The 26,183-nt window shown below is 45.0% G+C and overlaps 2 protein-coding genes across 2 annotated transcripts; both read right to left on the bottom strand.

Annotated features, from left to right (window-relative positions):
* Positions 1–308: 308 nt before the first annotated feature.
* Positions 309–19,723, bottom strand: SLC52A3 (solute carrier family 52 member 3). The gene is made up of 4 exons (XM_040436861.1): positions 19,705–19,723; positions 13,018–14,059; positions 7,883–8,006; positions 309–521 (listed from the first exon to the last, which is right to left on the bottom strand). The coding sequence occupies exons 1-4, from the start codon at positions 19,721–19,723 to the stop codon at positions 309–311; spliced, it is 1,398 nt and encodes a 465-aa protein (XP_040292795.1).
* Positions 19,724–22,806: 3,083 nt separating this feature from the next.
* LOC121005572 (actin-binding Rho-activating protein-like) lies at positions 22,807–25,853 on the bottom strand. Its single transcript, XM_040438348.1, has 2 exons — positions 25,782–25,853; positions 22,807–23,544 (listed from the first exon to the last, which is right to left on the bottom strand). The coding sequence occupies exons 1-2, from the start codon at positions 25,851–25,853 to the stop codon at positions 23,083–23,085; spliced, it is 534 nt and encodes a 177-aa protein (XP_040294282.1). The 3' UTR covers positions 22,807–23,082.
* Between the last annotated feature and the right edge of the window lie 330 nt (positions 25,854–26,183).

The raw sequence follows: 26,183 nt of genomic DNA, 5'->3' as shown, positions 1-26,183 counted from the left end.
CGGTGGGCATAGAAGGGTTAGTAGAAAAACTCTAAGTCCATGCTTTTAAGGTTGGTTATGAACCTATCTCTGCATTGCTGCAATGTTGCAGTGCTATCTACCCTGTTCCCCCGCAGAACTGAGGAATATAAAAGTTAGAAAGCATTGTGCACACAGTACTGAAATAATCCTTCCACCTATATTTGTATATTTCCCTTTGGCATCATATTATTTACTATGTAGATATATCTGTTTTGCTATCTGTAGTCTACATTCTCATATACAGAGGGATATATTTAGTATTCTATCCTACTCCTTTCACTGGGGACTTAGCTAGGACAGTTCATATTGCAGAGATCAGCTGATCTGAAAAAACTGTACACATTTACCAATGGGAACATGACAAGGGCCCCGATCATGGATCCTAGCTGTACCACCGCGCCACACCACAGAAGGGCGCTGTGACCCTGGCTGCGGAGAATGACTCCAATCATGACTTTCACGTAACTGAGCGTCCCAATAAAGAGGATCCAGGAGATGACCTGAAAAGACAGGTTCAAAAGTCAAAACAGAGAACTGTGCAACATAAAGGAAGGTCGTACAGGAGGATCTTAAAGGGGCACTCTTCTTATTTAGGTTTAGGTTGTCTGTCCCGCAAATAAAGTTACAGAATTGTAACTATTACAGAGGACAACTTACCTTTTAGATATGGTTATGGCAAGTCTGAAATGCTAGGAAAATATAAAACATGGCATAAAACATGTGGCTATCCAGCTGTTGCAAAACTACAACTTGCTGCATCCTGGGAGTTGTAGTTTACAACAGCTGGAGAGCTACAGGTTAGAAACCACAAATGTGAACTATCTGTGCCATGTTGCTATTAGGGCTCATGCACACGAACGTGTGCCGGTCGGGCCCGTGCTGCGGTCCGCAATGCACGAGCACTGACTGTCAGGCCGCCGCTTGTGGATCACGGACCCATTCACTTGAATGGGGTCTGCGAACCGCATCTGATGGCATCTGACGGTCCGCATCTGCGGTGCAGAGGCACGGAGAGAAACCCCATGGAAGCACTCCGTAGTGCTTTCGTGGGGTTCCGTGCCTCCGTTCCGCAACGAACTCCCGGATTTCAGACCCATGCAAGTGACTGCTGGGACACATTATAAAAAAGTGTGATTCTGCAGCCATGCCCAAGCAAGTGCATGTCCTAAGACAATGGGGCAGATTTACTAAGCCCGTCGTAAACCTAGGAGGTAATGTATCAAGAGTGATGTTAAATATTTCTACCATTTTAAGTGTTTACACCATTTTTGTGTTTTTTTTTTTCCATGGCCTGCAGTTTACAATTACTAATGTGTGTCCAGATGTTTTGTGGACAGGGCTACATCTTTAGCCGGATTTATCAAAAAGTTGCAAAAAAAATCTACTTTAGTCCCCTGGCACCACGTACAAACTGGCAAAGCCTTTGTAATAAGTATGACTAGAATTTAGGCTAGTTACTCACTAGCGCTATACATCCGGCAGGGGGCTAGCGGAGATCTGGCTGCATTCCAGCAAATATGCCGACAATCGACCGGGAGAAAACCACTGCGTGGTTACATACCTTACATACCTCTGGCGTTGCCGGAGTGCGCAGAGATCTGGTAGGCTGCTCTCTAACGGAACAGCCTGCTGGATCTCTGCCACTAAGGTGAAACCAGCCTTAGACTAACAAATCCATAGGTATGTTGTCCGACAAATAAATAAAAAATGAAGTGTGACATTTTGGATTGTATCCCAAAAAACTGGCTTCAAATCAAGTAAACACACCAAAAAAGAAACAAAGAGTAACACGTTAATACATTACCCCCTAAGGCCCCTTTCACATGAGCGAGTTTTCCGTGCGGATGCAATGCGTGATGTGATTGCACCCGCACTGAATCCTGACCCATTCATTTCAATGGGTCTGTGTACATGAGCGTTGTTTTTCACGCATCACTTCTGCGTGAAAATCGCAGCATGTTCTATATTCTGCTTTTTGCAATACATTTTTCAATGATTCAATGGTTGCTAAGAGATGTTGTTTGTAAACCTTCAGTTTTTTTATCACGCACGTGAAAAACGCATCAAAACGTATTGTACCCGCGCGGAAAAAACTGAACAACTGAACACAATCGCAGACAGAACTGACTGAACTTATTTGCAAAATGGTGCGAATTTCACTAAATGCATCCGGACCTAATCCGTCACGCTCGTGTGCAAGAGGCCTTAGGCACTAGTTGCCTTACTTTCCAACAAAATTTTGTGCCAAATGAGGTCAGACTCCTTTCCTGCCGAGTCCTTGATGAGCTTGACGCGATAGATCTTTCTAAAACCTGATGTGCCAGAAATGCGCCAAGTTGCACAAAATTTTGCGCACATTTTCTGAGGTCTAGGTGTAATTACTTTAGTAAATATTGCCCTATGTGGACAGGGTGACTTCTTATGTATAACCATGTATGGCCTTACATGTTAGGGGGTTGGTAAACAGAGCTTTTTGTAGTGAAAAGTAAGACAGAATTATATATATACAGTGGCGGAAATAATTATTTGACCCCTCACTGATTTTGTAAGTTTGTCCAATGACAAAGAAATGAAAAGTCTCAGAACAGTATCATTTCAATGGTAGGTTTATTGTAACAGTGGCAGATAGCACATCAAAAGGAAAATCGAAAAAATAACTTTAAATAAAAGATAGCAACTGATTTGCATTTCATTGAGTGAAATAAGTATTTGAACCCCTACCAACCATTAAGAGTTCTGGCTCCCACAGAGTGGTTAGACACTTCTACTCAATTAGTCACCCTCATTAAGGACACCTGTCTTAACTAGTCACCTGTATAAAAGACACCTGTCCACAGAATCAATCAATCAAGCAGACTCCAAACTCTCCAACATGGGAAAGACCAAAGAGCTGTCCAAGGATGTCAGAGACAAAATTGTAGACCTGCACAAGGCTGGAATGGGCTACAAAACCATTAGCAAGAAGCTGGGAGAGAAGGTGACAACTGTTGGTGCGATTGTTCGAAAATGGAAGGAGCACAAAATGACCATCAATCGACCTCGCTCTGGGGCTCCACGCAAGATCTCACCTCGTGGGGTGTCAATGGTTCTGAGAAAGGTGAAAAAGCATCCTAGAACTACACGGGAGGAGTTAGTTAATGACCTCAAATTAGCAGGGACCACAGTCACCAAGAAAACCATTGGAAACACATTACACCGCAATGGATTAAAATCCTGCAGGGCTCGCAAGGTCCCCCTGCTCAGGAAGGCACATGTGCAGGCCCGTCTGAAGTTTGCCAATGAACACCTGAATGATTCAGAGAGTGACTGGGAGAAGGTGCTGTGGTCTGATGAGACCAAAATAGAGCTCTTTGGCATTAACTCAACTCGCTGTGTTTGGAGGAAGAAAAATGCTGCCTATGACCCCCAAAACACCGTCCCCACCGTCAAGCATGGGGGTGGAAACATTTTGCTTTGGGGGTGTTTTTCTGCTAAGGGCACAGGACAACTTATTCGCATAAACGGGAAAATGGACGGAGCCATGTATCGTGAAATCCTGAGCGACAACCTCCTTCCCTCTGCCAGGAAACTGAAAATGGGTCGTGGATGGGTGTTCCAGCACGACAATGACCCAAAACATACAGCAAAGGCAACAAAGGAGTGGCTCAAGAAGAAGCACATTAAGGTCATGGAGTGGCCTAGTCAGTCTACGGACCTTAATCCAATCGAAAACCTATGGAGGGAGCTCAAGCTCAGAGTTGCACAGAGACAGCCTCGAAACCTTAGGGATTTAGAGATGATCTGCAAAGAGGAGTGGACCAACATTCCTCCTAAAATGTGCGCAAACTTGGTCATCAATTACAAGAAACGTTTGACCTCTGTGCTTGCAAACAAGGGTTTTTCCACCAAGTATTAAGTCTTTTTTTGTTAGAGGGTTCAAATACTTATTTCACTCAATGAAATGCAAATCAGTTGCTATCTTTTATTTAAAGTTATTTTTTTCGATTTTCCTTTTGATGTGCTATCTGCCACTGTTACAATAAACCTACCATTGAAATGATACTGTTCTGAGACTTTTCATTTCTTTGTCATTGGACAAACTTACAAAATCAGTGAGGGGTCAAATAATTATTTCCGCCACTGTATATACGTGAAACTCGAAAAATTAGAATATTGTGCAAAGTTCATTTATTTCAGTAATGCAACTTAAAAGGTGAAACTAACATATGAGACTCATTACATGCAGAGAGAGATATTTCAAGCCTTTATTTTTTATAATTTGGATGATTATGGCTTATAGCTTATGAAACCCCAAAGTCACAATCTCAGGTCCCCTTTGCTCAGGGGGTATGGATTAATTAGCTGACTAGAGTGTGACACTTTGAGCCTAGAATATTGAACCTTTTCACAATATTCTAATTTTAAATGAACTTTTGCACGATATTCTAACTTTTCGAGTTTTACCTGCATATACAGTATATATACTGCTTAGAGTCTTTGTAGAAAGAACCAGATAATTGACCATCACACGCTCCTGTGTTGTAAAAATTTTTACATTTGTATTTATTGCTCCCCTAAGGTAAAAAATCTGCTGCTCTCTGCTTAGAGGAGGATCGACAGTGCAAGATCTAACAGAACAGAAATTGTAAATCAATGGCTGATCCAGGTCTCTGATAAAAGACGCATGGATAATTAATTGCTATGCCACAGGTGTCTGTCCATATAACGTACTCTAAATTCTATGAAAAATAGGATCTCTGCAAGAAAATGTATAGATTTACACTCATCAGCCGGATCAATGTTGTCTTGTGGATTTTACATTAGAGCTTCATTTCCGTGGCAGTTACTTTGGTAAAGAGACATTGTGGCAGAAAATAGGAGCCACAGCGCCACCTTGTGACAGAAGAAAGTTTATGTTGTGTCAGATTTCTAAGGGCTTGGCAAGAAACCACAGGACAGCCCCAGACAAAGCTGTAATAGAGAAATCTATGGGGGGATAGTGTACCCACATATACCGTAACTATGGAAGTATTCTCCCTTAAAGGGTTTGTCTCACTTCAGCAAATGGCATTTATCACGTAGAGAAAGTTAATACAAGGCACTTACTAATGTATTGTGATTGTCCATATTGCCTCCTTTCTGCATAGGAGCGGCACACAGAAGGGCAGATATACTAATCCTATAGATGGCTCTCTAGACTTGCATCAGTTTTATCACAGGGGCTCAGGCTGGATGATAAATCTTTTCTCTGACTCTATACCAATTATTGGTTGGCTTAGGAGGCATTTATACGACCGTATTCTCGGTCTGCATCCGATCCGCATTTTTTGCGGATCAGATGCAGACTCATTCATTTCAGTGGGGCCACAAAAGATGCGGATAGCACCCCTGAAAAAAAAATAGAACAATTCCTATTCTTATCTATTTTGAGGACAAAGGGCAGGACGTGCTGATCCACAAAATGTGTGAGTTTTGTGGATCCGCAATTTGTGGACCACAAAACAGATATGGTTATTTGAATGCTCCCTTACTTTTAGACAGATTTTCATGCCACAATTTTGGTGCAAATTTGGATCAATATGGCGCATCTTAGGTCAAGCCCCTTTCCAGCAAAGCTCCAACGCCTCCTGATAAGCCCTGCCCTCTTTTTGAGCAAGTCAGAAAAAAGGGTAGAAACCCTACTTACGCCAAAATTTTGACACTTTTTGGACAGGTTATAGGCTCAGGCACATTAGTAAATCTAATTGTATATTGTGTATACTGTTTGTTTTGCCTGGAGTTTTATTTTAACTTGATAGTTGCATCTTATATTTTTCATATTACCATCGTTATCCTAGACAGGTTATAAGCTCTGCCATTTGGTGATCAGTCCACGTAGTGTCAGCAGAGATGTCCTGGTGCTTGATTTATAGCGTGCCTCCACTTAAAGGAGTTTTCCCCGATTTTTTTTTTTACTGATGACATATCTTCAAGATACGTCATCAGTATCTGATTGGTGGGGGTCCAACAACCGGGACCCCTGACGATCAGCTGCTTGAGAAGGCAGTGGCGCTTCTGTAAGCGCCGTGGCCTTGTCTCAGCTTTTCCTAGGCCAGTGATGACAAGTTCATGTATCACCTGCTCTAGGAGCAGCTCAGCCCCACAGAAGTGAATGAGGCTTAGCCCAATACCAAGCACAGCCGCTATACAATGTACGGCGCTGTGCTTGGTGAGCTGAGAGAAGGCACTGGCGCTCACAGGAGTGCTGATGCCTTCTCAAAACAGCTGATCGACAGGGGTCCCAGATGTCGGACCCCCACCGATCAGTAAAAAAATCTCGGAAACCCCTTTTAAGCTCTTTTAACCTATCCGATATCAGCAATGGAGAGAAGCTAGTGCACAATGAGTCATGCCGCGGCAGCCATATGGCACCTGGAGTATATGGTGGATGGTTCCTATTAATTAGATACCTATTATGCACTTTGTAAAATTGCCTCAACAACTGTACCACCCGTTTTTGTGCTGACATCCAGCATCAGATTGGTCGGGAGAGGTGGAGGTACGTTTTCATTATAATTATTGTTTCTTCAGACTATATAATTTTCTACCTTTCTAGTGACACTCATCTTCTGAAAATCCAGCTTCTGCCAATATCATACCATTTACCAGGTTTCTGCCCTGGGCTATGGATGGGACATCACTTCTGCTGTGGATGGAACTATTGATCTCTCTGGTGCATGTGCAGATGAGGTGGATACAGGAGTTTGCGCATGCGCCAGGGAGTGGGGTTAATTTTGGCCCTGTCTACAGTAGAAGTAGTGTGCCATCCATGCCTCAGGCCAGATGACAACGGCAGAAGCAGGCATCATGTGGCCGGGTTCCCTGGATGCAGATCCAGGCAACCTTGGAACGGTAAGGTCCCTTTCACACGGGCGAGTTTTCCGCGCGGGTGCAATGCGTGAGTTGAACGCATTGCACCCGCACTGAATCAGGACCCATTAATTTCTATGGGGCTGTTCACATGAGCGGTGATTTTCACGCATCACTTGTGCGTTGCGTGAAAATCGCAGCAAGCTCTATTTTGTGCGTTTTTCACGCAACGCAGGCCCCATAGAAGTGAATGGGGCTGCGTGAAAATCGCAAGCATCCGCAAGCAATGGAGATGGAGACCCGATCATTATTATTTTCCCTTATAACATGGTTATAAGGGAAAATAATAGCATTTTTAATACAGAATTCATAGTACAATAGGGCTGGAGGGGTTAAAAAAATAAATAAAAGAAAAATTAACTCACCTTAATCCACTTGCTCGCGCAGCCCGGCATCTCTTCTGTCTTCATCTTTGCTGTGTGTGTCACTCCGTTCATCACATGATCCATCACCATGGTAAAAGATCATGTGACGGACCATGTGATGACCGGAGTGACGTCACCACAGGTCCTTTTCCTGCACACAGCTAAGATGAAGACAGAAGAGGGTTGCCGGGCTGCGCGAGCAAGTGGATTAAGGTGAGTTAAATAATTTATTAATTTTTTTAACCCCTCCAGCCCTATTGTACTATGCATTCTGTATTCAGAATGCTATTATTTTCCCTTATAACCATGTTATAAGGGAAAATAATACAATCTACAGAACACCGATCCCAAGCCCGAACTTCTGTGAAGAAGTTCGGGTTTGGGTACCAAACATGCCGATTTTTCTCACGCGCGTGCAAAACACATTACAATGTTTTGCACTCGCGCGGAAAAATCGTGCATGTTCCCGCAACGCACCCGCACATTTTCCCGCAACGCCCGTGTGAAAGAGGCCTAAGTGTATTACAGACTTCCTTCCACAGCCTTTTTATATGTAATTAGGGTAGGTTTGCAGGACCCATAGAAAAGCCCTTTGATTTCATACTTACAATAAGGATTACTCCCCAGTTACTGTTCTGCAGAATAGGACATGGACTCATCACTGCTGTCATCATGTTATAAGCCCCGAATCCTGTCCCCAGCACTGAAAGCAGTACAAGGATCAGAAGAGACCTGATGGGTGTAAATTTAAAGATTGTTTCATCTGCGATGCTCCCCATGTATTTTATTATTAGCAGTATTATTTTATTATATTATATATTATTATATTTGGTCAAATTGTGCGAAAGGATAAAGGCAGATTTACTGTCTAAGGTTAAAGCAATGTAAACTTAGGGCGCCTCCACACGTGGCAGAAAAATCTGCCAAAATATACACAGATGCAGATTTTTACATTTATGTTATTAGTTCCAGCCGACAACAGCCTGCTGAAGCCCTCTGGACCAGGCATTGCTGGATGTTACTTTGACTATAATGGGGTCCGGCAGAGATGCGGCCACTACCCGGCAAATATGCTGGGATTCGGCCAGACAAAAACCTCTGTGTGCATCATTTAAATTAATCATTTTGTTTAATTCAGTTTTTTTTATTCATATTTTATGGTGGATTTTTCTGCAACGTGTGAAGGCACCCTACGGTCAACATACACATTATACTAAATTTGATTAAAAAAAATGAGCAAGTACTTACCTGGCAGACCCACACTGCCCCTTTGGTTCTCAGCAGTGATGTCACATCGATGACGACCGCTGCAGTCTACCACTGTCCTAAGAGGCCAGTGATTGGCTGCAGCAGTCACGTTTTGTCAGCATGACATCACTGTTGCAGCCAAGACGGGAGAACTGGAGCGGCAGGATGGGCTGTGCCTGAAACTGGACAACCCCTTTAATGTGTATGGCCACCTTTAGACTAGTCAGTCTATAAAGATGTGCCCTATTTATCACAGCGGCTGAAGCTGAATAATAAATTTGAAGTTTTACATTGCACAATAATTTTAGTGCAATTTTGTGTACATTTTTGCAACTGAAAGGAGTTCTCCGGGAATGATTGAAAATGGCTGCTTGGCAACTTATCCTAGAATGTAAGCAGGACTGGTTAATTACTCCACTTGCAGAGTAGCCTTGGAAAGTGAGGGGCCTCACTGCACACTACTGCTCTACAATAGATGGTAATGAAGTGATTCTGCCTACGATATGCCATCATAGCTGAGCAGCCTGACAGGAAAACTCCCCAATCTATACTATATACAATATTTGATTATATCCACTATAAAGTAACAACATGCCCTTACGGAAGTGCTCAAAAATGAATATTAAACCAACAGAATAACTGAGTATAAGGCCTCTTTCACCCGAGCGTGACAGATTGGCTCCGGATGCGTTCAGGGTGCGTTCACTGAAACTCGCACCATTTTGCAAGCAAGTTCAGTCAGTTTTGCCTGCGATTGCGTTCAGTTGTTCCGTTTTTTCCACGCGGGTGCAATGCGTGACGTGAACGCATAGCACCCGCACTGAATACTGACCCATTCATTTCAATGTGTCTGTGTACATGAGCATTTTTTTTTTTACGCATCAGTTCCGCGTTGCGTGAAAAATGCAGCATGTTCTATATTCTGCATTTTTTTTATCACGCAGCCCTGGCCCCATAGAAGTGAATGGGGCTTCAGTGAAAAACACATTGCGTCCGCAAGCACGGATGCAATGCGTTTTTCACTGATGGTTGCTAAGAGATGTTGTTTGTAAACCTTCAGTTTTTTATCATGCGCGTGAAAAATGCATCAAAACGCTGTCACGCCTTGCCCTGTGAATATGCGGAGATCTGCCAGGCTGGCTGCACATGTCTGATTCTTCTCTTTGTTTTGGTTTGGGTTTGAGCTGGATCCACCTTCCCTCAGGTGTACTGGGTTTGTTAGCGAGGCTATTTATTCCTCCTTCTTCCAGTGGCCTGTGTGGGTTATAGTTCATTCCTGTGGGCTTTGGATGTGTTGTGGATTGTCTGCTCCAGCTCAGCTCAAGATATGTCCTTTCTGTTTCTTCCCTTGGTGTCTTTTATCTAGGCCTCTAGGGAGACGCTTGCTTCCTCCTGTTTGAAGAAGCAGGTTGCCTCTTCCCCTTTCCCTACTGCTCAGGGTTTTCCCAGGGTATATAGACTTAGGCACGAGGGCATGTGCATATCCATATCAGTCTATTGTTCTGTTTGTTTTCCCTGTGTTTGGTTATTTCCCTGCTTATCTACCTTCCATGACAAACGCATTGCGGAAAAAACTGAACAACTGAACGCACTTGTAGACAAAACTGACTGAACTTGCTTGCAAAATGGTGCGAGTTTCACTGAACGCATCCAGAGCCAATCCGTCACGTCTTGTGAAAGAGGCCTAACTCTGTTCCACTTTAGGCCCATTTCACACAGGCGAGAATTCCGTGCGGTTGCATTGGTTAGCACTGGTGCCTTGCAGCGCTGGGGTCCTAGGTTCAAATGCGACCAAGGGCAACATCTGCATGGAGTCTGTATGTTCTCCCCGTGTTTGTGTGGGTTTCCTCCGGGTACTCCGGTTTCCTCCCACACTCCAAAGACCTACCGATAGGGACCTTAGATTGTGAGCCCCATTGGGGACAGTTGGATGCTAATGTCTGTAAAGCGCTGCGGAATATAGTAGCGCTACATAAGTGCATTAAATAAATAAATAATTAATGCGTGAGGTGAACGCATTGCACCCGCACTGAATCCGGACCCATTCACTTCAATGGGGCTGTTCAGATGAGCGGTGATTTTCACGCATCGCTTGTGCGTTGCGTGAAAATCGCAGCATGTTCTATACTCTGCGTTTTTCACACAACGCAGGCCCCATAGAAATAAATGTGTCTGCGTGAAAATCGCAAGCATCCGCAAGCAAATGCGGCTGTGGTGCGATTTTCACGCATGGTTGCTAGGAGATGATGTAAGTAAATTGCTAAAAGTCAATTTACTGTTTTTTAACCCCTAAAGCCACATTTTAGTAAGCATTCTGTACTAAGAATGCTATTATTTTCCCTTATAACCATGTTATAAGGGAAAATAATAAAATCTACAGAACACCAAACCCAAACCCGAACTTAAATGAGGAAGTCCGGGTTCGGGTCTGGGTACCACAATCAGCTTTTTCTCACGCGCATGCAAAACACTGAGCAACGCAAAGCAATCGCAGTCAAAACTGACCGAAATTGCGTACACACTCGCACGATTTTCCCTGATCGCAGACGCAACGCATCCGGATATAACCCGGACACGTTAGTCTGCAAGAAGCCTTACAATCATCAACATTTATTATAATAATCTAAGAAATTACAAATCATGATTATAATAACCGCATCAAAAATATAGCACTGCATCTTCAACATTCAAATGTACTTTATAGACCTAACAATACAGGTATACCATTATTGCACCTTATCCCTAAGACCTCAGATCTAGCAGTATGTAAATAGGACCACTGTACTTCTATACCAATGAGCCCTAGTATAATAACACATGGGCAATATCACAAAAAGACCCTCTAAATGTGACCATTATAGTAGCTTAAAATATAAAGAGATGTGGGGAATGAGAAATTGTAATTTTTTTGATTATATTATAAATGCTGATGATTTTAAAGGGGAACAGAGTTGTACTCAATTATTCTGTTGGTTTAATCTATAGTATATGCAAGTGCCAGAGCGCAGTGTGTAGTGATACCCTGACCCTTCACCTCCCCTTCCAAGGAAGCTTTGCAAGTGGAGACAACCAGTCCTGCTCACATTCTATGACAGGTTGCTGGCAGCCATCTTAAATAATTCCTGGAGAACCCCTTTGACTCCTTAATGTCCACCCATATCCTTTTTTACGGTAAGCATTAAAGGGCCTTAGGCTAGGGCTACACGACGATATTTTGTCGCACCAATGTCGCGCAACAATTTTTACAATGATAGTCTATGGTGTCGCACTGCGACACGCAACATGCTGCGACTACGACACGATAGTAGCAAAAAATCCATCCAAGATGGATTTTTATGCGACTGTCGCATCGCAATCACAGCATGTCGCATGTCGCAGTGCGCCACCATGGGCTATTATTATAAAAATTGTCACGTGACACATGTAGCAGTGTAGTTGTGCCCTATGTGTAGTTGTGCCCTGCACATGTCGTCGTGTAGCCCTAGCCTTAGGCTGGGCCGCCGCCTTTTCACAGCAAGTGCTGCACGGATCTCCCAGGCTGCACAGGCTGTTTAACCCCTTACATGGCGCAGGCAATGGCACCCGCCGCATGTAAGCGGTGACAGAGGGAATGACAGGTATCGCTGCATCTGTAATGATCCGCACTGCCCAAATTTCATGTAAATTATCCCCTACGGTGAATGCTGTAAAAAAAACAACCAAAAATGCCAGAATTGCTAATTTATTCTTAGTCGCCACCGGGAAAAAAAAGTGATATTTACCCCAAAATGATACCAATGAAAACTATAAGTCGTCCCGCAAAAATCAATCCCTCACACAACTCCGTGCAAATAAAAATTTTAAAAAAGTTACGGGTCTTGGGATGCGGCGATTCAAAACGATTTTCTCAAGGGGTTTTATTGCACAAAAGTAGTAAAACGTTAAAAAAAAAACTATATGTATTTGGTATCATTGTAATCGTACTGAGAATAAAGATACTATGTTATTTATGCTGAAAAATGAACAGCGCAAAATGTATAACGTAAAAACTCAGTGGCAGTGTTGTTGTTTTTCCCATCTGCATCCCAGAAAGAGCTAATAAAAGTTAATCAGAAAGTTATGTGTACCCCAAAATGGCACCATTAAAACTACAACTTGTCCCGCAAAAAAACAAGCCCTCATACAGCTATATAGACAGAAAAACAAAAAAGTTATAGCTCTTGGAAGGCAACAATGAAAAAAGGAAGAAAAGCACTTGGTCAGTGAGGCTCAAAACAGGCATTTACGGCATATCCATTTAATACACCATAAAGGTCTGCTAGATGTGGATCCACGTCTATGTGGGGAATAGTTGGCTGCTGCAACACAGATTTCATCCTCTGCAGTGCACAATGGATTTGTCAATGCACGTGGTTTCATCACAGATTTTTGACACTGATTTGTCACAGATTTCGCAGCAAAAATCCACCCTGTGGCCATATCTTTAAATGGTTTGAGTGCAAACTCTCTCACTCACCTGCTAGGTAGGAACATGGCAATTAGACAAGCCAAAGGGTTTGCCATGGAGCCCAAGGAAGCAGCAAGGTGGTAAGCCAAGTTACCGTATGGCATGCAAGAGTATGTCTGTACAGATGGCAGGACACCATTGGTGAGAGCATTCACCCATCCAGTAAGGAAGTAAATGAGAGCATAGTGAGTCCAGGAATACTTTACATTAGTATTATCTGAGCCTGAAGAAGCCCCACTACCATGAATGATGTCTTCTGTGCTCTTATTCGTATCAGAAGTCTCCATGTTACATGATAGCTTTACATCAGTTGTTGAGTAAGAATTGAGGGTGACTGTACTTTGAAGTAAGGAAACATTGGAGCTGTCTTCCTTGGAAACTCTTGTTAGGAAGAAAAAGGCCACCAGGCAGAAGACCATCATAATCGACAGAAGAAACCAGAAGACTTGAACTGAGAAATTGGCTGGAAGATACTGGGTTTCTATGTAGTAATCACCATCTGTAGAGTTTGGCCAGGCTTGAGTTGTATTCTCATTCCGTGTATAGTTGACACACTTAATCATCCCGACACCTTGTACCAGAGACAATAATCCTGGGATAAGACCGCTGAGACCCTCACCAATGAAGTATGTAGTTATGTATTTGGGTTGCAGTTGCATCATAAATGGCAGGAAGGTCACTGATGAAGTACAGTCCACCAGTGACAGGAAAAAGGTTAAGATCAGGAATCCTGTGCTGTGCATCTGCCCTGCAATCCATGTGGTTTCTTTCCAGAAGAATGCCAAGAGGAACAAGGCCACAATTCCCAGAATAATAATGGTGTGTATAACAGCGACCTCCTTCAACCAGCCAGGCTTTGCCTTGTGCATTATAGTAACAAAAAGTGGCCCTATGTTGGCCATTTGGATGAGGATAGTAAGGTATGATGGTAAGTACCATCCCTCAGGAACATCATTCACGACGATTGGAAGTTCTACCCATAGGCCATTGATGGCAACCCAGGAACCAGTTCCAAAGATGCATGCCAACAAGTGGGTGACAAAAGCCATGTCTGATTACCTTCTAAGCAGTAGAGCCCGTATTCTGTCGTCCTGTGTAAAAGAGTAACAAGTTCCTTCCCTGAACCTCCCCCTTCTTACAAAATACTGTACATCTTATCTCGTTCTGTGTAACCAAAGTCCATTCTGTCTTGGGTCAGTGTTGACTACCGACTCTTGAAACCTCAAGCAATATTCTCAGAGCTATGAAGTAAGCAAATTCCTTAAAAGTTTATCAGCACTTCTGCAAAAACCATGAATGCATCTACTTGCCAGTGTATATTTCATTGATTACTTAATCTCGGCACATTGCGACGACTTGTTATGCTGCCGACGTGGCAAAATAAGGCCCCATGAACAGGACCGTATGCATTTTGAGGTCCTCAAACCGCAAATCCGCAAAACACGGATTGTAGAAATGCCTATTCTTGTCTGCAATACGGCCAAGAATAGGACATGTTCTATTTTTTTTGGTGGAGCTGCAGAATTCACATACGGATGCAGACAGCACACACTGCCGTCCCCATAGAAATGAATGATGCAGATCAGATGCAGACAAAAATTACGGTCTTAAGGGTGTATTAGACTGCCAGATTTTCTGCCAGATGATCGCTAACGAGCGTTCCTATGAACACTCGTTAGCGATCATCTGGCAGTGTAATACCGCCTCCAAATGGCCGATGAACGAACAAATGGTCATTCATTGGGCAATTGTGATTTTAAGCACGCTGTGTAATAGCAATCTGCCGCGGCCCTGCATGGGGATAAGTGATGGCATGGTGATCGCTCCTTCCCATGCCACGGAGGACATCGCTGCAGCCTGCATGTAATAGCAGTGGTGACCTCCTCTAGCGATCTGACGATTCCAGGGAAGAAACACTTCACTCCCGACAATCGTCTGCAGCATCAGGGTGTCTAACACACCCTTTAGTGACAGGTTCTCTTTAAGGAGAAAGATCAACTCTGGTGATCCCATGGTAGGTAAATATCCAGCAATCCCTTGGCATACCTATATTGTCTTGTTTTTGTTTTAATGTATATATAACAGTTTTTCCCCAGCCCATCAAAACAAAAAACAAAACAATACAGATAATAGTCTGATATATACGCTTCCTGTCTTGGGCGACAACCCACAAGCCAAAATTAAAGGGGTTGTCCACAATAAAAAAAAAAAACATGGTTGCTTTTTTCCAAAAACAGCACCACACCTGTCCATGGGTTGTGTTTGATATTGGAGCTCAGCTCTATTAACCTAAAAGACAGATGTTAAAAAGGATCGGCCATGGCCTGGAAAAAAAATAAAACGGTGGAAGAAATGACAACATGCCAGAGAGAGGCCATGTAACCTAAAAAATCTGGCACGGGAAACTGGAAACACAGACAACACCCATGAACAGTGATCCAACACATCAGGCAATGTTACACATGGGGAAAAAAGAAGGAGGGGGAGAAAAGGGAGAGCCCATGAGTCCAAATCACCTGACACAATATGCATTTAAAGGGGTTTTTCTGAGACTTATATACTGATGACCTATCCACTATCTGATTGATGGAGGTCCAACACCCGGGTCTCCTGCCGATCAGCTGTGTGAGAAGGCACCTATCCTTGCAGTAGTGTTTTGGCCTTCTCCTTGCTCACCAAGCACAGCGCTGTACACTGTATAGTGGCTGTGCTTGGTATCACAGCTCAGTCCCATTCACTTCAATGGGTCTGAGCTGCTCCTAGACCACGTGCTGATGAATGTAGGATAGGTCATCAGTATAAGAGCTCATGTACACGAGCGTACTTGCTCTGTGCTCATATTGCGGACCATAAACGGTGCACTCCGTAGCACTGATACAGACCCATTGACTTGAATGGGTCCGCCTCCGCCAGATACGACCGAAGATAGTGTAGTGTACGGGAGCTGTAATGCCCGTCACTACAGAAGGGTCACTTGTGTGCTGTCGTTTCCCCTTATTTATGGGGAGGTTGGTATGAGTCATCTGCATAAAATATAATGTAATGTAATGCTATGTACTTCCCTGTTACTGTAAAATGTGCATGTACAGGCCTGCTAGGGGTGTCATTCCAGCTCTTAGTCACTAGAGGGAGCTAGGGAGCCCTAGTTTATATAAGGCCCAGTCAGGGTAAGGAGAGGCAGTCTAGAGTCTAGAGTCTAGAGTTAAAGATTTAGACTGTGTTAGAGATTAGACTATGTCTGAGTCAAGTCCAGGCCTGAAGCCTGCAAACCAGGAGAGGGTATTGCAGTCCCTGTAACCGGGTTCCAGATCCAAGGAGAAGGTTCCCCTCCTGAGTGCATATATGCAGAAGCAGGAACACCACAGTTAACCAGCCTTAAGGAAACTGAGAGAGACAGAGGCAAGTCCAGCAAAGCAAGAGGTACTAAAGATAACAGAGGAGGTACTTGATCATTATAAAACCAAGGATATAAGCCAGAGCTAGGGCATTGGGCCTTGGAGAAGAGTTTCTATGTTCCAGGATCAGTCAGGAATAGAGTGCAAGCCGCCTGTACTACAAATCCTGTGTTTAACACTCTGAAGTCACCTTGCTATATATTGCCTGCATCAAATGTACTGAAACCAGCTGTCTGCAAAGGAACTGCGCTTCCATCTATGTCCATGCATGATGACTACTTAAGCTTGAGTTCTGTTTTAACATCACGTGGTTCCTCAGTTATTCCTGCTATCAGCAAACGGCGTGCCACCGTTTAATTGGCACTGGCGTCACGAACATTACTTATCATTACCTGCCTTGCAGAGAGTCAGCTGTCTCAGGTTAGTGGTCACAATTGCACTACAACACCCAGGAACACTATTAACCCTAACTTGAGTACGCTGCAATAGGACTTCACCTATTTTATTGTGGTGCGGAGGCGTGGATCGGAAGCACTACGAAGTGCTTCCATGAGCTTCTGATCCGTGCCTCCGCAGCGCAGAAAGATTGAGCATGGCCGTAGGTTGCAGATCGCGGACGCATTCAAGTCAATGGGTCCGCATCCACATGGCCATTGTCTGTGTATTGCGGACCACTATTTGCAGTCTGCAGGACAGGCACTGAGCAAGTATGCTCGTAGGCATGAGCCCTAAAGGTCTTGGTAAACCCCTTTAAGGGGCCTATATACCTTCTCGAGCTGTTACCCAAGGTGAGGCTTATCTCCCAGGAGAATAAAAGAATCAGGTGCTGTAATACAACAGATGATATCAGGGAGAGATTACAGTTCCCCATTCATATTAGGGCTTATGCACACGAATGTATTTTTTTTCCGTGTCCGTTTTTGCGGCCCGTATGTGGAACCATTCACTTCAATGGGTCTGCAAAAAAAACTGAAATTACTCCATGTTCATTCCATTTCCGTATGTCTGCATGGTCGTTCCACAAAAAAGATAGAACATGTTCGATCCTTGTAAGTTTTGAGCACAAGGATAGGCATTGTTACAATAGATCCGCAAAAAAACGGATGCAATACGGATGTCACACAGATGTCAACCGTATTTTTTGCGGATCCGTGTTTTGCGGACCGCAAAATACGTTCGTGTGCATGATCCCTTTAGATTGTGGCCAGCTCTGGCTACAATGGCAGGTACAGCCAGCAATACACTAATTACGCCTTTAGGCTCCATTCACACGTCCGCAACTGTTTTGCGGTCCGCACATGGTTGGCACTATCATAGAAATGCCTTTTCTTGTCCATGGCTGTGGACAAGAATAGGACATGTTCAGGGCCGGTGCAAGGATTTTTGCCGCCCTAGGCAAGATAAAAATTGCCGCCGCCCCCCCCCCCCCCCCCCCCCCCCCCCCTTATCAGATGATCTGCCCATATCATGACATCACATATGTTCCACCCCTTTCTCAGCTTTTAAATTAAAAGAACTGCTATGTTTCCCTTACGGTTAATCTAGCTTCTTGTAGCTGTCCCTTTTTGCGGAACGGAATTGCGGACCCGGATCCGCAATTCCGATCCTGAAAAAAATAGAACATGTCCTATTCTTGTCCGCAATAGCGGACAAGAACAGGCATATTCTCTTAGTGCCGGCAATGTGCGGTCCACAAAATGTGGAACGCACATTGCCGCTGTCCGTGTTTTGTGGATCCGCAAAACACACACGGATGTGTGAATGGACCCTAAATGTGAGGTAAATTAGTTTCCAATGTAGTATTAATAACTAAACAATTACATAATAAACATATTGCATTGTCTACGTACCACCAGGACAATAAGATGATCTGGTCTCTGGCTTCAGTCTGGCTCTGGGGACTCCCTTGTCACTCTCTTCTCCCCCCCTCCCTCCTCCCTCGCTCGTCACTCTCTTCTCCCCCCTCCTCCCTTGTCACTCTGCCCCCCGCTCCCTTGTCACTCTCCCCCCCCATCCCTTGTCACTCTCCCCCCCTCCCTCCCTTGTCACTCTCTTCTCCCCCCCTTGTCACTCTCTTCTCCCCCCCTCCCTCCCTTGTCACTCTCTCTCTCCCCCCCCCTCCCTCCCTTGTCACTATCCCCCCCTCCCTCCCTTGTCACTCTCTTCTCCCCCCTCCCTCCCTTGTCACTCTCTTCTACCCCCCTTGTCACTCTCTTCTCCCCCCCTCCCTCCCTTGTCACTCTCTTCTCCCCCCTCCCTCCCTTGTCACACTCTTCTCCCCCTCCCTCCCTTGTCCCTCCCCCCCCTATTTGTCACTCTCCCCCCCCCCTCCTTGTCACTCTCATTCTACCCCCCTGTCACTCTCATTCTACCCCCCCTCCCTTGTCACTCTCATTCTACCCCCCTCCCTTGTCACTCTCATTCTCCCCCCCTCCCTTGTCACTCTCATTCTACCCCCCCTTGTCACTCTCATTTTACCCCCCCCCCTCCTCCCTTGCCATTCTCATTTTACCCCCCCCCCCCTTGTCACTCTCATTTTACCCCCCCCCCCTTGTCACTCTCATTTTGCACCCCCCCCCTTGTCACTCTCATTTTACACCCCCCCTTGTCACTCTCATTTTACACACCCCCCCCTCCCTTGTCACTCTCATTTTACCCCCCCTTGTCACTCTCATTTTACCCCCCCCCTTGTCACTCTCATTTTGCACCCCCCCTTGTCACTCTCTTTTGCACCCCCCCTTGTCACTATCATTTTGCACCCCCCCCCTTGTCACTCTCATTTTACACTCCCCCCCTTGTCACTCTCATTTTGCACCCCCCCCCTTGTCACTGTCATTTACACACCCCCCCTTGTTACTGTCATTTTACACCCCCACCTTGTCACTCTCATTTTACACCCCCCCTTGTCACTATCATTTTGCACCCCCCTTGTCACTCTCATTTTACACTCCCCCCCTTGTCACTCTCATTTTGCACCCCCCCTTGTCACTGTCATTTTACACCTCCCCCTTGTTACTGTCATTTTACCCCCCCCCCCCCTTGTCACTGTCATTTTCCCCCCCCCCCTTGTCACTCTCATTTTACACCCCCCCTTGTCACTCATTTTGCACCCCCCCTTGTCACTCTCATTTTACACTCCCCCCCCTTGTCACTCTCATTTTGCACCCCCCCTGTTCATCGTCATTTTACACCCCCCCTTGTCACTCTCATTTTACACTCCCCCCCCCTTTGTCACTCTCATTTTACACCCCCCCCTTGTCACTGTCATTTTGCACCCCCCCTTGTCACTCTCATTTTGCACCCCTTCTTGTCACTCTCATTTTACAACCCCCCCCCCCTTGTCACTCTCATTTTACAACCCCCCCCCCCCCCTCCCTTGTCACCTCTAGTGTAGCGTGGCCGAGCTCTGTCCGGTCCGCGGTCAGGAGCATTTGTTTCTTGTACCCCGGCCGGACTGACAGGAAGTGCACACTTAGTGTGCACTTCTGTCAGTCCGGCCGGGTACAGGAAACAAAAGCTCCTGTACCGCGGATCGGACAGAGCTCGGCCACGCTACATTAACAACAGCAGTAGCACAGGGCAGACACAGCAGGCTGCGCAGCACTGAGCCGGAGATTCTTTAGAGCGGCAAGCGCTCAGGAGGGGCAGCATGACGGGCGCCGCTGGCCGGCCGCCGGAACTTATATTACCAACTTTTTTTTTTTTTACACCGCAAAAGGGCGCCCCCTGCTAGATGGCGCCCTAGGCGACTGCCTAAGTCGCCTTACTGGTGGCGCCGGCCCTGGACATGTTCTATTTTTTTGCGGGGCCGCGGATGCAGACAGCACACGGTGTGCTGTCTGCATCTTTCGCGACCCCATTAAAAAATTGCGGAAAGGATGCGGACTATTTTGCAGACGTGTGAATGGACCCTAACTCAACTCTGTAGAGAATGTACAATTCTTGCTATCTCCTGTGATAAAGGTGATTGTAACAGTGGATCTGAGTGCATGGCTCTGAGAGGGCTATTCTGCTATGTGCCACCAGGGGGCGCTCCTGCCATTAACACACAGTTATGTGCCAGAATGCCTCTCCAGAGTCAGGGATACTGGGCTTCACAATGATTCCCAATTACAACCTGTGACAGGGCTAAGGGCTCTTTCACACCTGCGTTCTTTTCTTCCGGCATAGAGTTCCGTCGTCGGGGCTCTATGCCGGAAGAATCCTGATCAGGATTATCCTAATGCATTCTGAATGGAGAGAAATCCGTTCAGGATGCATCAGGATGTCTTCAGTTCCGGAACGGAACGTTTTTTGGCCCGAGAAAATACCGCAGCATGCTGCGCTTTTTGCTCCGGTCCAAAAATCCCGGAACACTTGCCGCAAGGCCGGATCCGGAATTAATGCCCATTGAAAGGCATTAATCCGGATCCGGCCTTAAGCTAAACGTCGTTTCGGCGGCATTACCGGATCCGACGTTTAGCTTTTTCTGAATGGTTACTATGGCACCCAGGACCCATATTAAAGTCCTGGGTGCCATAGTAGTAGTGGGGAGCGGGGGAGCAGTATACTTACAGTCCGTGCGGCTCCCGGGGGCGCTCCAGAAATGACGTCAGAGCGCCCCATGCGCATGGATGACGTGATTGCATGGATCATGTGATCCATGCGCATGGGGCGCCCTGACGTCATTCTGGAGTGCCCCGGGAGCCGCACGGACTGTAAGTATACTGCTCCCCCGCTCCCCACTACTGCTATGGCACCCAGGACTTTAATAGCGTCCTGGCTGCCATAGTAACACTGAACGCATTTTGAAGACGGTTCCGTCTTCAAATGCTTTCAGTTCACTTGCGTTGTTACGGATCCGGCGGGCACTTCCGGCAAATGGAGTGCACGACGGATCCGGACAACGCAAGTGTGAAAGAGCCCTAAAGCCGATTGTCTGTAATCTCTGAGGTGGATTACCCCAATAGGGGCAGCAGAGATGATGGTATAGAGGCTGCAGAGGGTGCAGTCACCCAAATGGTGCTGGTCTACTAGTAGAAGGGAATTGTGCCAACCAGATAACAGATTACATACAAGTCAGTGTTCAGTATGAATCAGTGAAATAAGGTTTGATTTTTATTCCATAAAAGACACGTATACACAATACACATTGATACGCAGTATTGGGCTCATTATTCAAACTGGTGTAAAGTGGAATTGGCTTAGTTGCCCATAGCAACCACATCAGATTCCACCCTTACATTTTTCCAAAGGAGCTATGAAAAATGAAAGGAGGAATCTGATTGGTTGCTATGGGCAACTAAGCCAATTCTACTTTACACCAGTTTGATAAATGACCCCATATATACTATATACATAGATTCCACTTGTGGAACGGCCATGCAGATATTCACAAGGTACTTATGGAATCCACTCAGCTAAATATAGGAGGATGAGCCAAAAAAAACTGTCCCGGGCGCAGACACAAACGTCTGTCTCTTGTGTATTCAGTGAACAGACAGCAGTTATGCTTGGTGAGCAGATCTGTCATAACTTGTAAGTGGAGATTTCGTCACCCCTGGGATCATGTGAGATAGCGTCGCCTGTACGCAGTCACATGTCACCTTGGAGTTTGTCCAGCCTTGTGTCTTTATCATCAGATAATGTCCTAGAGGAGGCGACTCTTCCAACCTGTGGCTCTCCAGCTGTTGCAAACCTACAACTACCAGCATATCCTGACACTCATTCTGTTTTAGCTTCTCTCCTAGATTTCTGCTTGCCATCAGTGAATAGAAACATTCTTATTTACATCCATTCTTATTTACACAGGTAAAATCCAAGCCTTCAGGCTGGAAGTTATCTAAAGTGTGTGTCTAGCTTTAAATCCACCTACCCCATGCCCTAGCTTCTTCAAACAGCTAATCGGCAGGAGCACCAGAAGTTGGACCCCCACCAGCCAGATATTGATGACTTATACTGAGGAGAGGTTAGCAATATTTTACTCCCCCAAAAAAAACCTTTAAAGGGTTTGTGTCACAAAACATATTGTACATTTTTCAAACCAGCACCTGGATCTAAATACTTTTGTAATTGCATGTAATTAAAAATTGTGTATAGCCTGTGAGATATTTAATAAAGTGTATCTGTATAGCGCCACCTGCTGTTTGTTCTTTTCCTTATTTTTTGTCCATTTCACTGAGCTGGTCAAACGTGCTCAGTTTAAATCTGCAGCTGCCACCCGCCATATGCTCTTTTATAAGCTGTGGCAGTTACAGGGAGAGAGCTGCAGCAGAAAGCACACGCCCACTGAGCTGCCAGGCTGAAGATAATCTAGCAGAGCAATCGGAGCAGTAAATGTGGAGATCTCTGGACCTATGTGAGATACAGGGCTGGTTCTAGCTTTGTTAGAAAGGTATTGTCATGTACTATATGATGTCTGATTTTCATTTTTTTAAATCAATCATGGCATAACCCCTTTAATTGTGCTGTGCGAAGGATATAGGTCTCTCCTTAAACCCTCATATACTTCATGCATAGTGCAGAGTCTGAATCGCCGCAGCATGATTCTACTTTGCTCTTCTTTTAATATTTGTGTCATGCACCGCCCCCAGGTTTGTCTGGAGTGTTCCTTTAATGATCCTTTCATGTCATACAATAACTAATAAATGAATGTGATCACAGACATAGAAGCCACGTTATTCTTCATTCATTTTGTTTGTCAATCTTGCTCGAGCAGAGTGATGATAACGTTATCATGGACTCCCTGCCACAGCATTTCTCCTTCAAAGTCCAGTCGTCCATGCTTCCGAGCCCTCAGGAGGATCCCAACCACCTTGTCCGAGATCCGCACATATCTTTCAAACAGTCTCCCAAATGTTACTCTGATCCGGCCATCTCTGCCTCTCACCCCTATGTCTCTTACGATGAGGCACATTTCATCAATCTCCTTGTGGATGTGCTGAAAAGCCCTCTTGCCCCTTTGCTCTGTTTTACTACCTTCCTCTGGTCTTCCATAGCCATCATCCCCCTTGCGGAGACGGACGTTCATGGCATGCTGGTGGTCAAAGTCATCACTAAATGGATTGAGCTTCTGTTTCTCCAAGTGCTCCGAAGACCGTTGCTGCCATTCCTTCCTTAGGTCAGATATGGTTATGATTTTTATCTGCGTGGAGAGATTTACATTTTATTTCCCAAAGTTGTCCCAAAGAGACAAACACATCCACGATGCCATGAGACAATCAGATCAGGTCATATTTATGAAGCATTTGAAGGTACAGTAGAGCTAAATATTGATCCTCTCATTTTGTATAGGTACATTGTAGCTATCAAGATGGGGTACTGGGTGACATTTTCTTAGATGATGATTTGGTCTCCAGACAGGTCTAAATCTAAATTCAGAATTCTGCTGGGTTCCTGTTACTACAGATCAGTGGATCCACAGTATAGGGGATAACTATTATATTGTTGGGGTCCTACGCTGGGACCCCCACTGATCACAAGAATGGGGATCCTGTATCTCATGGAGTCCCCAAAATGAACACACGTTATAAATATTGGAGGCACTGGTGTCAATATTACTACTGAGGGTACTGTGGGGGCATTATTGCTACTAATGGGGCACTCTTGGGGAGTATCATGACTACTGGGGGCACTATTACTAATGAGGACAGTCTGGGAGCACTATTACTATGGGGGATCTGTATGGCACTATTATTTTTGACGGTATAGTGTTTGTGGGAGCACAGCGGGCACAGTATTGGGAGTCGAAGTAGGATGACAGTAGTCTGTATAAATTTGGGGCTGATTTGGGGTCTGTATAAATTTGGAGGCTGATTTTGAAAAATCTGTTATAAGCCCCATGTGCCATATGATAATACTGGTCTTCTATATATCAGAGGGGGCTGCCCACCCCTGACCAAAGACTCCTGCCTGTTATGGTCTGGACCAAATGGAGAAGAAAAGGAAAGGTGAAGAACTCAAATCCGTTGAGATGTCAACTGCGATTCCTGGAACTGCCCTTCACTGCCTTCTTTTAAAGGGAACCTTTCATCGACCTTATGCTGACCTCACTGAGGGCAGTATAAAGTAGTGACAGCAATGCTGATTTCAGTGGTGTGACCACACATCAGCTAAAAGTAAGTGGTTGCCGAGAACCAGCATCATAATCATTGCAGTGCAGGCCTTGAAAAGAGTCAAATCTACCAGAGAAGAGTCATGGTTATTCATAATCTCCTGCTCTCTCGTCCATTTTCTGATGATTGGCAGTTCTTCTAGAGAGAAAGGGAGAAAACTAGGTAGAAGACTGTCAGGTGGGCAGGGAAGCAAGAATTCATGAATAACCATGACTCTTCTCAGGAAGCCATGACTCTTTTCAAGGGCCTGTGCTGCAATGACTATGATGCTGGTTTCGGCAACCACTTACTTTTAGCTCATGAGTGACACACCGCTGAGATCAGCATTTCTGTCATTATTTTATACTGCCCTCAGTGAGGTCAGCATAAAGTTGATGACAGGTTCCCTTTAAATGTGTTTTAATATATTTATTAGGAAGTAAGGTCACTTTAAATTCATTTGGGAGGGGGGGGGGTGTCATTTCCCTGCCCCGCTATGGTGCCAAAATACGTTATTCTGGCTCGGGGGGGGGGGGGGGGGGGGGGGGTCTCAGCACTCAGACCCCTACTAATATGTCTCTATGACATATCAAAAGCTTTCTGAAAACTCAGATACTCATTTACTCTTTAACAGAGCTTAATGGGGTTTCTCCAATGACAATAAAGTTTACTGTAAATTAATTTAACTTACTACTATACTTTATCTTTATGGATGTCCTGAATTCATGGTCCCAAAAGTGGAGCTTTTGCTATTGTTTCCGATACAGGCAGAGCATTTCCTCCCCCATCAATGTGAATTGGAACATCAATGGTTGACAGGGACAATTGCTCCACCTTTGCCTTGCACTCTTTTTGATCAGTGTCACTCACTGGCTGGATGAATGGTAAGTCTATGAATGATAATCTGTTCCTTCCCTTTCCTCAGTGGAAACCAAAGATGTCCACGGGGTGCAGCCGTTCCTTCCCTTTCCTCAGTGGAAACCAAAGATGTCCACGGGGTGCAGCCTTGTACCTGAGGAGGCCAAAAGGGACTCTCTGCTCAGACGCACTCTAAGTGGGAGCCCAAGTTATTGATTTTGCATCAGGGCCAAGTTCAAGGGGATGGTTCTTCTGCTCCATTATACGGGCCTAAGAACCCTTATTCCCGATAACTGGCCTAAAAGTCATGTGGTCTAATAGAGCCCTAATACTTCAGGTTGTTTGAGATAAGGCTAATATCTTATCATCCAATAAACTTAACTTATCTATGCTCCCCATATGTGGCCCACATGTATTATAATATGCACTGAACATTAGAAATTCTTACCTTGGACAGAAGACCCTTCCTCCGTTTTTCATCTTCAGGGCTCTGCTCCTTATCTTCCTTACGGTCAGACATTTTACTGTGCTTTTGGACAGAAAGGCTTCCAAAATCTTGATTATGAAATGTGCAGCCTAACTTATCTCCAGTGGATGCAAAGAGCCTCAACGAGCAGCTACAGTATGTCCTCTTGACCATATAGCACAACCTCTTATGTCCTAACTATAGGTCACTACTAGTAGACATGGTGAAGCTGTGGAAGCAGCTCTTTATACATGAATAGTGATCCTTGTGGAATGAGAAGCATCTTGCGTGCTGTCATTCTAAACTTACTTGGTAACAGATGGGACACGAGGAGAGGCTTTACTTCACAGAGGTGTTAAAGCCTTACATCTTTCCAGATCATGC

Source organism: Bufo bufo, chromosome 6 (assembly GCF_905171765.1).
Source record: "Bufo bufo chromosome 6, aBufBuf1.1, whole genome shotgun sequence".
NCBI classification, from domain to species: Eukaryota; Metazoa; Chordata; class Amphibia; order Anura; family Bufonidae; genus Bufo; species Bufo bufo.
The sequence above is the reverse complement of the archived record's forward strand: the minus strand, read 5'-3'. Positions and strand labels throughout refer to the sequence as shown.

Coding starts and splice junctions, on each gene's coding strand:
- SLC52A3 (XM_040436861.1), bottom strand. Junction 8,007..13,017: donor GCCATGTTCCTACCTAGCAG/GTGAGTGAGAGA, acceptor TACACCCATCAG/GTCTCTTCTGATCCTTGTAC. Junction 522..7,882: donor ACTGGGGAGTAATCCTTATT/GTAAGTATGAAA, acceptor CTGTCTTTTCAG/GTCATCTCCTGGATCCTCTT.
- LOC121005572 (XM_040438348.1), bottom strand. CDS start 25,853: ATGTCTGACCGTAAGGAAGATAAGGAGCAGAGCCCTGAAGATGAAAAA. Junction 23,545..25,781: donor GGAAGGGTCTTCTGTCCAAG/GTAAGAATTTCT, acceptor GGGAAATAAAAT/GTAAATCTCTCCACGCAGAT.